The 13763-nt window shown below is 43.2% G+C and overlaps 1 protein-coding gene across 2 annotated transcripts in view; it reads left to right on the forward strand.

The window, feature by feature from the left end:
- The window catches only part of tfap2c (transcription factor AP-2 gamma (activating enhancer binding protein 2 gamma)), a 45031-nt gene that overhangs the window by 12330 nt on the left and 18938 nt on the right, over positions 1-13763 (forward strand). For both annotated transcript variants that reach the window (XM_088339072.1, XM_088339073.1), the window contains exon 3: positions 675-726. In XM_088339072.1, coding sequence (XP_088195198.1) covers positions 675-726 — 52 coding nt within the window. The remainder of the gene's footprint in view (positions 1-674; positions 727-13763) is intronic.

Genomic DNA, 13763 nt, shown 5'->3' on the forward strand with positions numbered 1-13763 from the left:
GAGCCCAGGTAAACTTTTTTCACAAAAATCCTCGAGGCACATTTTAGATTTAAAATGTTTATGAATTATTTCCCAGCACAATTCACAATTGTTTTTAAGCTTATATCATGAAGTGTAAATTAACAATATACTATTTTTCCTGTCATTTTTGGTGCTAGAGATTGTTTATTTTGGGCAATATTTTTTCTGTCATTTTGTATTTCACTATATTTAATTTTTTGTTTTTTTTTTACTGTGTTTTTATCTTGTTTTTATAGAAAAATAGCAACAATTATACTTGAAATGAGGGCAGCACAGTGGTTAGCGCGAGTGTGACACAGTTCTGAGATCATGAGACCCAACCTTCCTGTGTGGAGTTTGCATGTTCTCCCCGTGCTTGCATGGGTTTCCTCTGGGAACTCAGGTTTCCTCCCACATTCCAAAAACATGCGTGTCAGGTTGATTGGCCGTTCCAAAATTGTCCCTAGGTGTGAATGAGCGAGTAAGATGGCTCGGCTGGGCTCCAGCACCCCCGTGACCCTACAGAGGATAAGCGGTGCAGATAATGGATGGATACTTTAAATGAGCAAAAGAGAAGAAAGAAACTGGATAAACAAAATTGGCCTTGAGAACAGTTCTGTTTTTTTATGATCCTCCTTCTAATTCAGTCTTTCCTTTTTTTTGATTTTAATCAGCATGTGGATGACCACAGTATTATCATGGCGGATCAGACAGTCATCAAAAAAGGTGAGTTTTCAACTTCAACATTTGAAGATCAATACTTAGTAACTGCTGCTCTCGATAAAATGCATCCATCTTCTTTCTTTCCTATTACAGTGGAACTTCGGTTTTCGAACGCCTCTCAGTTCGAACAAATCGGTTCTCGACCAAAAATTTCGAGAAACTCTTGCTTCGCTTTTCGTTCAAAAAATCGGAGTTCGAACGCCGGTACGCTAGGGGCGATGCTGAGCGGCGTACGAGTGTAGATTGCCCCCACCCCTCGTGAAGAACTATTGTCACGTGACCGCGCACTTCTTTTTGCTTTCGTTTTTAATATCGGTGAACGGAGTGTTTTAACCCCTAATTATGCCTCGGAAGAAGTTCGGTGCAAGCAGCAAAGTTGCTACAGGTGAAAAAAGAGGAGTAGTGCGTACAACTATTGCATTTAAGAAAGAAATAATAGCAAAATATGAAGAAGGTGTGCGAGTTTCCCTTCTTTCAGAAATAGAGCATGGCTTCCGCCGACCGGTAAGAAATCCTATTCATAATTCTTTTCTTTATCCTTTAACTGCTCACCACTTGTTGTGGAGACCCGGGTGCTAAATGACGTGTAAACGACCTGATTTTTTAATTTTTACACGTTCATGTTAGCGTAATCTAATGCGGACGTACGATTAGCCTGGGTTAGCTTCATGTTTACTTTCGTGGTAAACATTTCGGGTGTTGGAACGGATTAAAACAATTTTACATTACTTTTAATGGAAAAAAACGACTTTGGTGATCGTACAAATTGGTTTTCGTACAAAGAAATGGAACGGATTATGGTCGAGAACCGAGGTTCCACTGTACTCCATTCCTGTGAGTAGAGCTGCAACTAGCAACTATTCACCGACTATTGAAACGATTAGTCAAATAATCAGATATATACTAATTTTATCTTCAATTTAGCATTATGTTGATTTAATTATGTGGCAAATGATAATAACCACCAGAACATTCTGTGCAATGCAAGATACTCCTTTTATTGAACATACTCCGTATCGAAAACCAATTTGGCACAGTGCTCAATCAGTAGAGACATACAGTGGAACCTCGGTTCTCGACCATAATCTGTTCCAGAACCCTGTTCGAAAACCGATTTGTTCGATCACCGAAATCATTTTTCTCATTAAAAATAATGTAAATCGTTTTAATCCGTTCCAACACCCTGAATGTTTACCTTGAATGTTTAACGTAAACATGAAGCTAAGCCAGGCTAATCGTACGTTCGCGTTATCGTAATCTTCAGTACGAAAGATTACGCGTAAAAATAAAAAAATCAGGTCGTTTACAAGTCATTAAGCACCCGGGTCTCCACAACAAGTGGTGAGCGGTTCATTGGAAAGGGGGCTGCGTTCCAACACCCTGAATGTTGGGCTCCGTTCCAACACCCTGAATGTTTACTTTGAATGTTAAACGTAAACATGAAGCTAACCCAGGCTAATCGTACGTTCGCGTTATCGTAATCTTCCGTACGAAAGATTACGCTAACATGAACGTGTAAAAATAAAAAAAAAGGGATAAAGAAAAGAATTATGAATAGGATTTCTTACCTTTGTGGTGGTCAGCAGAAGGCGCAGGTGGACGGTGGAGCTATTATTTCTTTCTGAAATGCAATAGTTGCACGCACTACTTTTCTTTTTTCACCTGTAGCAACTTTACTGCTTGCACTGACTGACAGGCATAATTAGGGGCTAAAACACTTGGTACACCTATATTAAAAGCGAAAGCAAAACGAAGCACGTCCGCACGCGATAACAGTCGGTCACGAAAAGAGCCATCTACACCCGTACGCCGCTCAGCATGGCACCCTAGCGTACGCATTACCGGCGTTCGAACTCCGATTTTTTGACCGAACAGCGAAGCAAGAATTCCTCGAAATTTTTGGTCGGACTCCGATTTGTTCGAACTGAGAGGCGTTCGAAAACCGAGGTTCCACTGTACTTTAATAAATAAAAGTCTGTTCATTTTTTTGGGACAGGCAAATGGGTTCTGACATAACGCTCAATCTCTCTTTTATAGAGAGATAAAATGTATAATGCATGTCATAAAAGTCGTCTCAGCTTGAATGTTACTTAAATCTTACCGAGGCGAGTCAGACTCCAGACTTTGTAAATGTTTGTGTGTCACCAATCTACTACCATGATACGCAAGGTCTGCTCCAATTTCTTTACAGTTTTGGTACTCGTAGTTAATGTAGACGACACCATTTCTGTATGTTTATGTTATCGCTCGAGATAGAGATTCTATTGCGCATGAGCAGGGTTGGGTAGGGTTACTTTAACTGGATTACTTTCAATGACTTTTGGATTACTCCAATACCAAATATGCTAATAAAAGAGAAACTAAGTATGAATAACATCACTAAATTTTGTGCAGGCTTGGGGAGTAACGAAATACATGGAACGGCAAAAATGATGTTTGGATTGGTTTCATTTTGTTTCTGTCGCATTTTATGTTCGTTTTGCCGGAGATCAAAGAGATCAAAGCCAGGAGAGAAAGCTTACCACGTGTTGTGAGTCATCCTTGTATTCATATTTAGATCCTTCTGTCTTTTATTAGCATATTTGATATTGGAGTCATCCAAAAGTCATTGAAAGTAATCCAGTTAAAGTAACCCTACCCAACCCTGCGCATGAGTGACTCTCAGCAGAGATTATATTGATGTAGAGATGCCTCTCTTAGCCGGAAACTCATGTCTGGTGACAATAGTCAACAATGAGATTTTTTGTCAACTATTTCTATTATTGATTTTTGTCGACAACATGGGCTAATTTTTGCAGCCGTAGAATCCGTTGTCGCATAATACTAACATTTTTGGGGGCTTATTGAATCGGTTGCACGATACGTAACTGTATTTAATCACATTTTGTGGAAGTACAATGTTGGCAACAAGATTGACTTGGTATCATTGGAAATTATTTGAATGCAACACAAACTTTTTCTTCTTTTTCCCTGTTTTTTACTATTTTTTAAAATTCCTTTAAAAAAATCTCATTGTGTTTATTTTTTCCTAGCTGTTACTTTTTTCTTTAACAAAGTACTCTTTCTTTACTTTTCTCTATTTACTTTTTTCCTTTGTTTCTTTCTTTTCTTTTTTTTCTGGCTTTTTTTTCTGAATTTGTCCTTCTTTTTTCTCTTCCTTTTGTTTCTTTTTTTCTCAGTTTTTTACTACTTTTTCATTTTTTGTATTTTTTCTTTTTTTTGTTCTATTTCCTCTTCCTTCAAGTCATTTTGTGCACAATTTTACATAATATTTGATCATATAGGGATGAAGCAAAAACGACCAGAAGAGCCGTTTAGCACCCGAAAGAGCCGGTTCCTTTTAGTGAGCCGAGCCGAAGAAGCCTGTTATCGAAAAACTCAACTGACTTTACTCAACTTCGTTCTACCGCACTTAGAACACAACGTCAGGGGAACCCTTGTATTTTTAGCTTCATGCGCTGTAACTTGGACCTAATTTGCTTCTTAATTGGCAATTTCGAGCCCTGATTTTTGTGAGCTGGCTAGATTTTCTTGTGCGCGGAAAAGCTCTGGGTAGTGCGCGATGGCGCACGCGTGCAGCTTAGAGGGAACATTGGCCGTAATTGTGAGGTGCATTTCGTTTTGGGGAAGACGCTTGAAGAGACGCCAAGTGGGCGAAAAAAAGCATCAAACTTGTTTTTCTCAAGGTCATTGGTTCCCATCCCCCTTCGGGTGTGTCATTTCAGAACACGAAATGTTTTGATTAAGGATTTGGAATTCCCAAATGTTTTGTCATCGGTAGTCCATTTGAGTCTGAGCATGTTGACTAACAGCACTTACGTGCATGAAGAGTGAAAAATGGACGTCTTGCGTAATGTGTTTTGTCGCAGTTTCGATTTCTCGTCTTGCATGTCAAGCACATACTAAAATATTTTTCGAACCATTTAGGGCAGGGGTGTCAAACTCATTTTAACTCGGGGGCCACATGATAGAACAAACATCCTGTCAGGGGCCGGACTAGTTGATTAAAGAGAAAGAAAAAGAGATAAAGAAAGAAGAGAAAGAGGGATGGAAAAGAGGAGAGAAAGAGAAAGAGGGAGAGAGCGTGAGAAACAAAAGCGATAAAAAGAAAAGTCATAAGAGAGGGGCAAAGAAAGGGAGAGGAAGAAAGAAATCCAAAGAGAAATAAATAGACAGAAGGAGAGAAAAGAGAAAAGAAAGCGCGAAGGGTAGGAAGAGAGAAAGAGAAAAGAGAGAAAAGGAAAAAAGGAAGTTAGAGCAAAATAAGTTTAAAAGACAGAGAGAGAAAGAGACAAAAAGCAACAAAGGAAGAGAAAAAAGAGTCACAGAGTGAAAGAGACAGAGACAGAGAGTGGGAGAAAAGGTGAGAGAGAGACAGAGAGAGACAGAGATACAGAGAGAGAGAAATAAATACAAGTAGTGTCTTTGTGAGAGGCACCTGGCTTTGGCAACATCAAGTTGACACATTTCAACCTGCAGCTTGTTTTTCTCTTGCGCTTCTCTGAGTGTTGTCTCGCGGGCCGGATTCAATCCCTTAGCGGGCCTGATATGGCCCGCGGGCCGCCTGTTTGACACCTGTGATTTAGGGGGTTTAAGTTGAGTAAAGGAAAAAAGAGAGGTGGTTTCGATCACGATTGGACATTTCAAGTGTAAAATAGGCAAGGCAAGGCAAATTTATTTGTATAGCACAATTCATACACAAGGCAATTCAAAGTGCTTTACAGAAATGGCAAAGAGACAGGTTGAAAACACACAATTACAGTTAAAACATAGAAAAAAAGACATTTAAATTTTTTGAAATGCATTAAAACCACAGATAAAACATAATCAAATCTCATCATCTCATCTCACCGCTTATCCTCAGTAGGGTCGCGGGGGTGCTGGAGCCCATCCCAGCAATCATCGGGCAGTGGGCAGGGGACACCCCGAACTGTCATTCACACCTAGGGACAATTTGGACCGGCCAATCCACCTGAAATGCATGTTTTTGGAATGTGGGAGGAAACCGGAGTGCCCGGAGGAAACCCACACAAGCACGGGAGAACATACAAACTCCGCACAGGAAGTCTGGAGCTGGATTTGAACCCACGCAGGAGGTTCCCAAGACATGAACTGTGCCGCACATGCGCTAACCACTGCGCCGCCGTGCTGCCCCATAATCAAATCAATGAATTAAAATAAAGTAAAAGTGAAGAGTGCAGATAGAACCCTTTCAGTTAATGCACAGTTGAACAGAGCTGTTTTCAGCCTGGACTTAAACACTGTCAGAGTAGACGCCTGTCTGAGGTCATCAGGAAGACTATTCCAGAGTTTAGCTGCATGGAACTGAAACGCAGCTTCACCCTGTTTAGTCCTGGCTCCGGGCACCAGCAGAAGGCCCGTCCCTGAGGTTCTCTGGGTCCGAGATGGTTCATATGGGACCAACATGTCACAGATGTACTTTAGTGCTCGACCCTGAAGAGACGTTTACACCAGCAGAGATGTTTTAAAGTCTATTCTCTGAGCGACAGGAAGCCAGTGCAGAGACCTGAGCACAGGACTAATATGGTCGTACTTCCTGGTTCTAGTCAGGACCCGAGCAGCAACGTTCTGGATGTTCTGCAGCTGTCTTACAGCTCGTTTAGAAAGTCCATGGGCACCAGCAGAAGGCCTGTCCCTGAGGTTCTCAGGGTCCGAGATGGTTCATATGGGACCGACATGTCACTGTTTGGTGCTAGACCATGAAGAGACTTATACACCAGCAGAGCTGTTTTAAAGTCTATTCTCTGAGCGACAAGAAGCTAGTGCAGAGACCTGAGCACAGGACTAATATGGTGGTACTTCCCGGTTCTAGTCAGGACCCGAGCAGCAGCGTTCTGGATGTTCTGCAGCGGTCCTACAGCCCGTTTAGAAAGTCCAGTCAGAAGGCCGTTACAGTAGTCTAACCTGCTAGAGATAAATGCATGGATAAGTTTTTCTAAGTGTGGTTTAAATACACGATCAAACAATTGAAGACCAGACTGTTGACTTCTATCCCACGTACTACCGTCTGGATTTAACCAGTGACGTGCGGGGTTTGTGTTTGGTGAGGCACAGTCGGACTTATAAAGAAATTAATTTAAATGTTATTCATCACATAACTGGCGGAGCGAGAACGCAAAACCTAAACTGAAACATAGAAAAAACGTTTTCCATCATGAAAAAAACTACAAGAAAAAACTACTGGAAAAGACTTGCTGTTTGCTTGCTAATACTATCACTAATTCTATTGTTTGAGCTGAGGTATGTGTCAAAAAAGGAATCTTTGGTGTCACTGTTTTCCTTTTGTCATGAGGCAAGAGAAATGCATTCCTTAACCTACATCTGCAAATGTTCAGCACAGTAATATGTTACGTGCTAATTGTGTTATTAATTTTTATCATATATTTTGAAAATTTGACGGTTTTTTAGAAGAAAATCCCCAAATTTTGAAGTGAAATCAGAAAGAACTTCAATGCTAAATATATAAATTATCATGGTTGCCATGGCGCCCAATTGGCGCCAGCTGCGGCTCGTTGATGGATTGGCTTCCCATCTATTTAAGCTCAGTACTATCACTCACCCTTGGTCAGTCCATACTGTCACGACCAGAATGGAATCAGGACCCAAATGCGTAGATTTATTGATAGAAAGAGGTTGGGCAGCGCACGCAATCCGGTGCTCCCTGGAGGAGGGACGCAAGCCGCTCACGCTAAGGATCGTGATCCGAATACGGAAGTGGATATTCCAGAGCGGGACTGAAAAACTGGTCGATAGCCGGGACAGGAGAGCAAAAACGTGGTTGGGATCAAAAACGGGTGGTAGCCGGAGACAAACGGGGAGATCAGGAACGGACGGGTGGAAAAACAGGAGCAAAAACAGGTGCAAAAACAGGACAGGCGGGAGTCAGGGTCAAAATGCTTGCCTTGTAACAACAGAGGTTCGTTGACCGACTGACAACCGGAGAGTGAAAGGACTGGGCTTAAAAAGGGACAGGGAACCAATCAATGAGCAGGCACAGGTAATGCCAATCAGTAATCATAACACATAAACATTTTATTTTATATTTCTATGATAACTGGTGAGACACATTCTCACCTGCCTCTCCTGACTGCACACAACTGGATTTAACCAAACACGCACACAAAAAAAAACTTTATTGACTGAACAGGGAAACCTGTTCTGCATGGTGGGAATCTGCAATGTTAGCAAACAATCACGCCTGCTGTGGAAGTATTACGAGGACCTGCCACTTTGAACGTTACTCAAAATAAACACTCTAGGTTTTGTTTTGCCAACCACTTTATTGTTTCTTGTGCAGTTGCAACGAAGTGACAAAGAGAATAGGGATGGCAATTCCGACTCTTTTAAGAGGACCGACTCTTTTAAGAATTCCGACTCTTTTAAGAGGACCGACTCTTTTAGCTCCGCTTCCAAACTGTCTCGTTTTTTGTTGCTTGCATCCATATATTACCAATCACAATGTAACATTATGCAAATAATTAATTTATAACTGACTTTAAAAAAAGAGTATAATAAGGTTATTTTATATTAGCCTTTATTGTTTTTACTCTACATTGAACTTCTAATAAATCTAAACTTTGGAGCCATTATTATCATTCAAATTACCATATTTTCCGCACTACAGGGCGCACCGGGTTATAGGGCGCACCCCCCAAAAATAGTTTTTGGTCCTATATCTTCCATAGATAAGGCGCACCGGATTATAAGGCGCTACAATGGGAACGTCGACAAAAGAGTCAGATGATTCAGTCAAACTAATTACCCCCTTAACATTCCCAAATCTGGCAAAGAAGCAAATACGTGTCGTAGACACGTGCGGATATGGTGTCCCTACGATGTCACTCAAATGCATCGTTTCAAATATCATTCGGAAGGTTAAAGTCTTGGGATTCAAGAAATGCCAACTATTCCTTAGTTTCTATTTTCTTTTTCGCTTGCAACTTTACTGTGCATATGACAAACACTTGGAATTGAGTTTAATTTAAAAATAGACACTCCATTCCATCCATTATCTGCACTGCTTATCACAGAAACATCGAGTTCAGTCTGAAACAAGATACTGGGAAAATATATAGCCAGAGTAGCTCACCGAAGTCGTTGTGTTCAATAATAATGTGCAACCATGGTCCTCTTATATCCGTGAGTTTAGTAAATCCAGGAGAATAAAATATTTACAAATACAGAATAGTAAAAAAATGCTTTCTGTATGCCGTCAAACCACGTGCTATACGCATTCATCTTTTTTGGCCAATTGCAGGCTTTGTTTTGCTGCTTCAGCCAATGCCAGCCTGTAAATGATAAAAAGGATCCGCCCCTAGACCTCCGAATAACTTTAGCCAATAGTGATCGATTCGACTGATGATTGACACATCTTTTTCGGCCAATTGCAGGCTTTGTTTTGCTGCTTCAGCCAATGCCAGCCTGTAAATGATAAAAAGGATCCGCCCCTAGACCTCCGAATAACTTTAGCCAATAGTGATCGATTCAAATGATGATTGACACATTGGTTAGCCAATGAAACGCCGGTAAATAAATCCCAGCATACACCCTGGACTATTTGGCGTTCAGGGGAAAATCTAGTCGGTGGCTGCAAGTTAGTTGGAACACTTTGCGATTTAATATTGATCCATAAATAAGGCGCACTGTATTATAAGTATGTGTCCAATTGGACTTCCGGGGTGAGAGGACGCTGGCGTGTATGTCGCCGCTTCTCACTCCAAAAACTTTTTTAAGCTCAGACACTTTTTCTGATCTTTCTTTTGCCCTCCTGTTTTGGACTGTGGGTACTTTGGTTGATGTAACCTGAGCCACCGTTACACTTTATAAATCAAACCCTCGTAACTTAGCCATCGGGCTAACGGGCTAACTTAAACATACCAGCTGTCACAGCACCGGCCTCTCTCCCTCGTCATGGCGTGCCAAAACCTTGCCGCTTTTGGATTATTCCTGATACTCCTGACGTTCTGCCACCATCCAGCGAGAGGATTGCTCCAGTATTCCGTCGCGGATCTTCTCCGGGTCCGGTGGATTGCGCTGGGGCCTCCGCCGCCGGAGCTGCTCCACCATCCTGACATTGCTCGCCTGCCTCGACGCCGCTACATTCACCGCGGATCGCGCAGGCACGTCGAGTATAAAAACCCTGGCTCGATCACCTCGACCTGGTCCACATCTCGTCGCCCTCCCATAAACTTCGGCCGTAGGGCTAACTGCCATACATTAGCCCGCCTAGCTAGGTCGGCTAACAGCACTGCCGCCGTCAAACAAGACACCTCTGCTGTCAACTTCGGATTACTGAACGTCCGCTCGCTCACGAACAAGGGCCACCTCATCCAAGACGTCCTCGCCGAACGGAAACTCGACTTCTTCATTTTAACAGAAACCTGGCAACAAGCAAATGACTTCGCTGCTTTGAACGACTCCACTCCTCCGGGCTTTGTTTACATCTGCCGTCCCCGTGGCAACGGCCGTGGAGGAGGTCTCGCGGTAATTCACCGCGAGAAGTGGAAAGTCTTGCCTGTATGCGTCACTGCATCGGCTTCCTTTGAATGTATGGTGTTTAAGCTCCCTGGACCCACGCCAACCATTATTGCTTCAATTTATCGCCCCCCAAAACCACATAGTGATTTTATCAATGAATTCTCCAGCTTAATTACACACTTATCCACTCTCTCGCCAAATTTAATTTTATTGGGAGATTTCAATATTCACATGGACAACCCCAACCTGCCACTCACCAGAGACTTCACATCCTGCCTGGAGAGTCTCGGGATACACAGCCTTATCGATTTCCCCACCCACATTAAAGGTCACACATTGGACTTGGTTTGCTGCTCTGGCCTCTCTACTTCTAAGCCCATTTCCAACATTTTTCCTGAATCTGATCATGTCCTCCTCACTTTTAACACCGTACTCTGTCTCTCTACTGTCAAAACCTCCCGTCTCATTTCTTTTCGTAATATCAAAAATATCAACACTGACACCCTCTGCTCCATTATTGACCGTTCCCCACCCCCAGAAGCTCTTTCTAGCCCGGATGAGCTCACCACTCACTACAATACCTGCCTCACAAATATTCTAAATTCTCTTGCCCCCCTGAAAACCAGGACTGCCTCATTCTCCACATCTGCCCCCTGGTTTACACCCGCTCTTCGGTCAATGAAATCAAAGAACCGCCAACTTGAGCGACTCTACAAGAAAACCGGCCTCACCATCCATAAGGACATGTACACTACCCATACTGCTAAATACAAGGACCAAATTGCACAAACCAAATCCAGCTACTACTCCGGCCTCATCCTTTCCAACGAAGGAAATTCAAGAACTCTCTTCTCTGTCATGAACAAAATCCTCCAGCCACCAAATTCTCTCCCCCTCCACCTGTACTCCACAGCAACCTGCAACTCCATAATGGAGTACTTCAATCACAAAATCCTTAAGATTCATCACCAACTCCATCAAAACCTGTCTGCTCCCTCCCCATCTGAATTTCCTTCTCCTTGTCACTTCTTCTCCAGTTTTGCTCCACCCACGACTGCTGAATTATCCAACCTCATAATCAAAGCCAAGTCCACCACTTGCCAGCTCGATCCCCTCCCTTCATCCCTTGTTAAATCCTGCCTCCCTTCCCTGCTTCCTCTCATATCTGCCATTATTCACTCCTCACTCTCTTCTGGTATTGTCCCATCACTTTTCAAAACCGCTGCTATTACCCCTACACTGAAAAAACATGGTGCTGACCCCAATAACTTTGACAACCTCCGTCCCATCTCCAACCTTCCATTCATTTCAAAAATCCTTGAAAAAACTGTTGCTGCTCAACTCCACTCGCACCTGTCCCTCCACTCTCTCTATGAGCCCTTTCAGTCCGGTTTCCGCCCCCGCCACAGCACAGAGACTGCCCTAATCCGTATTGTAAATGATCTCCTCATAGCATCCGACTCCGGTTTAGTCTCCATCCTCATCCTCCTAGACTTGAGTGCCGCCTTCGACACAATCTCTCACCCTATTCTCCTCAATAGACTCTCCTCCATTGGTCTCACCCATACTCCCCTCAGTTGGTTCCATTCCTATCTCACTGGTCGCACTCAGTTTGTCCAGCTGAAATCCTTCACCTCAAAGCCCTCCCTAGTCACCACAGGTGTACCCCAGGGATCTGTCTTAGGTCCTCTTCTCTTCATCATCTACCTCTTGCCTCTTGGTCATATCCTCCGCAAATTTAATATCCACTTTCACTGCTTTGCTGATGACACCCAACTCTACCTCTCCTGCAAACCAAACTCTATACTCCCACCTCCCTCCCTCACCTCTTGCCTTTCCGAACTCAAAACATGGTTCACAACAAACTTTCTTAAATTAAATGCCAATAAAACTGAATTCCTCCTTCTCGGCACCAAATCCACTTTATCCAAAGTAAACAACTTCTCTCTCAACATCGACAGCTGCTTAGTGTCCCCCTCCCCCCAGGTCAAGAGTCTGGGTGTCATCCTGGATAGCATGCTTACCTTCCACTCACATATCAACACCATCACCCGCACCGCTTACTTCCACCTCCGCAATATTACCAGACTCCGCCCCTCCCTCACCCCCCGCACTACTGCTATTCTCGTCCACAGTCTTGTAACATCCCGCCTTGACTACTGCAATGCTCTCCTCTTCGGCCTTCCTCAAAAGTCCCTCCATAAAATTCAGCTGGTTCAAAACGCCTCCGCTCGCATCATCACAAAAACATCTTCCCAGCAGCACATCACCCCCGTTCTCCAACAGCTACACTGGCTTCCTGTTCAGCATCGCATCAGCTACAAACTCATCTTATATACATATATGGCCATTCACAACCTGGCTCCTCCTTACCTGTCCGACCTTCTCCAGGTGCACGTCCCCACTCGCTCCCTCAGATCCTCGTCCTCCCTCCGACTGTCAGTGCCCCCTGCCCACCTGAGCACCATGGGAGCCAGAGCTTTCAGTCGCGCTGCTCCCAAGCTTTGGAACAATCTACCTCCGGACCTCCAAAACTGCACACCTCTCTCCACTTTTAAGTCCCGTCTAAAAACTCACCTGTTCAGGACTGCCTACAACACATAGCCTCTCCATTTCTTATGTTTTTATGATTTTATGTCTTGTTTTTATTTATTATTTCGTTTACAACTTTTTTAAATTGTACAGTGTCCTTGGGTGGCCTGAAAGGCGCTTTTAAATAAAATGCATTATTATTATTATTATAAGGCACATGGTCAGCTTTTGAAAAAAAAAAAAAGACTTTTAGGTGCGCCTTATAGTGCGGAACATACGGTAGTCCAAATATGGCTCTTTTTCCTGCTTTGTACTCATTTGTGTAACATTCTTTTTTTTGTCCTCTGTATTGCACTCTTGGCCATGCAAATTCACCAATCACAAGCGCCTTCAAAATAAAAAAAAGGCGAGAGAAAAAAAAAGTGTCCCGAAAGCAGACTATTCCTGATTGGTGCGTAGCCAGCATCCAATTTTTACGTCAAGCTCATCTGATGGGATCCCGAGGCACTCCCAGGCCAGCGTAGAGACATAAGTCCCGTCCAATATCTTAGGGGACAATCTTCACTTTGCACTCCACTCACTGAGGGGACTTCCCTAAGGATGGACCTCACTGGAGGGTTCTCAGGGCCAAGGGAGAGGAATGGGATTGGGCCATAGTCTCTCCAGCGTGGCCTGGGTCCTTTTCTTGTTAGGAATATTCTTTCATCGAATCGTTCGCTTCAAAACACGTGTTTTCCTTGCCATCGCGGTCTTCTGAAGAATATTGCCGTTGTTACCACTTTCTGTATTATGTTTCGACTTATTACCGACACTGAAGAAATTACCAATTTTTTGTTGATTTGCACCTAATACCAACTGTTTTTACGGAGGCATACTTCTCTTTCACTCGACAACCACCAAAACAATGACGTCATCTCGAAGCAACGAGATCTCGTTTGCCGAGGTCGGCGCGAGACCAAAACAACAATGGCGGATCTGCCTGACTAAAAGTTTGTAGTGCGGTAAATCCT

The sequence above is a fragment of the Urocampus carinirostris genome, chromosome 6 (assembly GCF_059441175.1).
Source record: "Urocampus carinirostris isolate Australia breed hairy pipefish chromosome 6, RoL_Ucar_1.0, whole genome shotgun sequence".
Lineage (NCBI taxonomy): Eukaryota > Metazoa > Chordata > Actinopteri > Syngnathiformes > Syngnathidae > Urocampus > Urocampus carinirostris.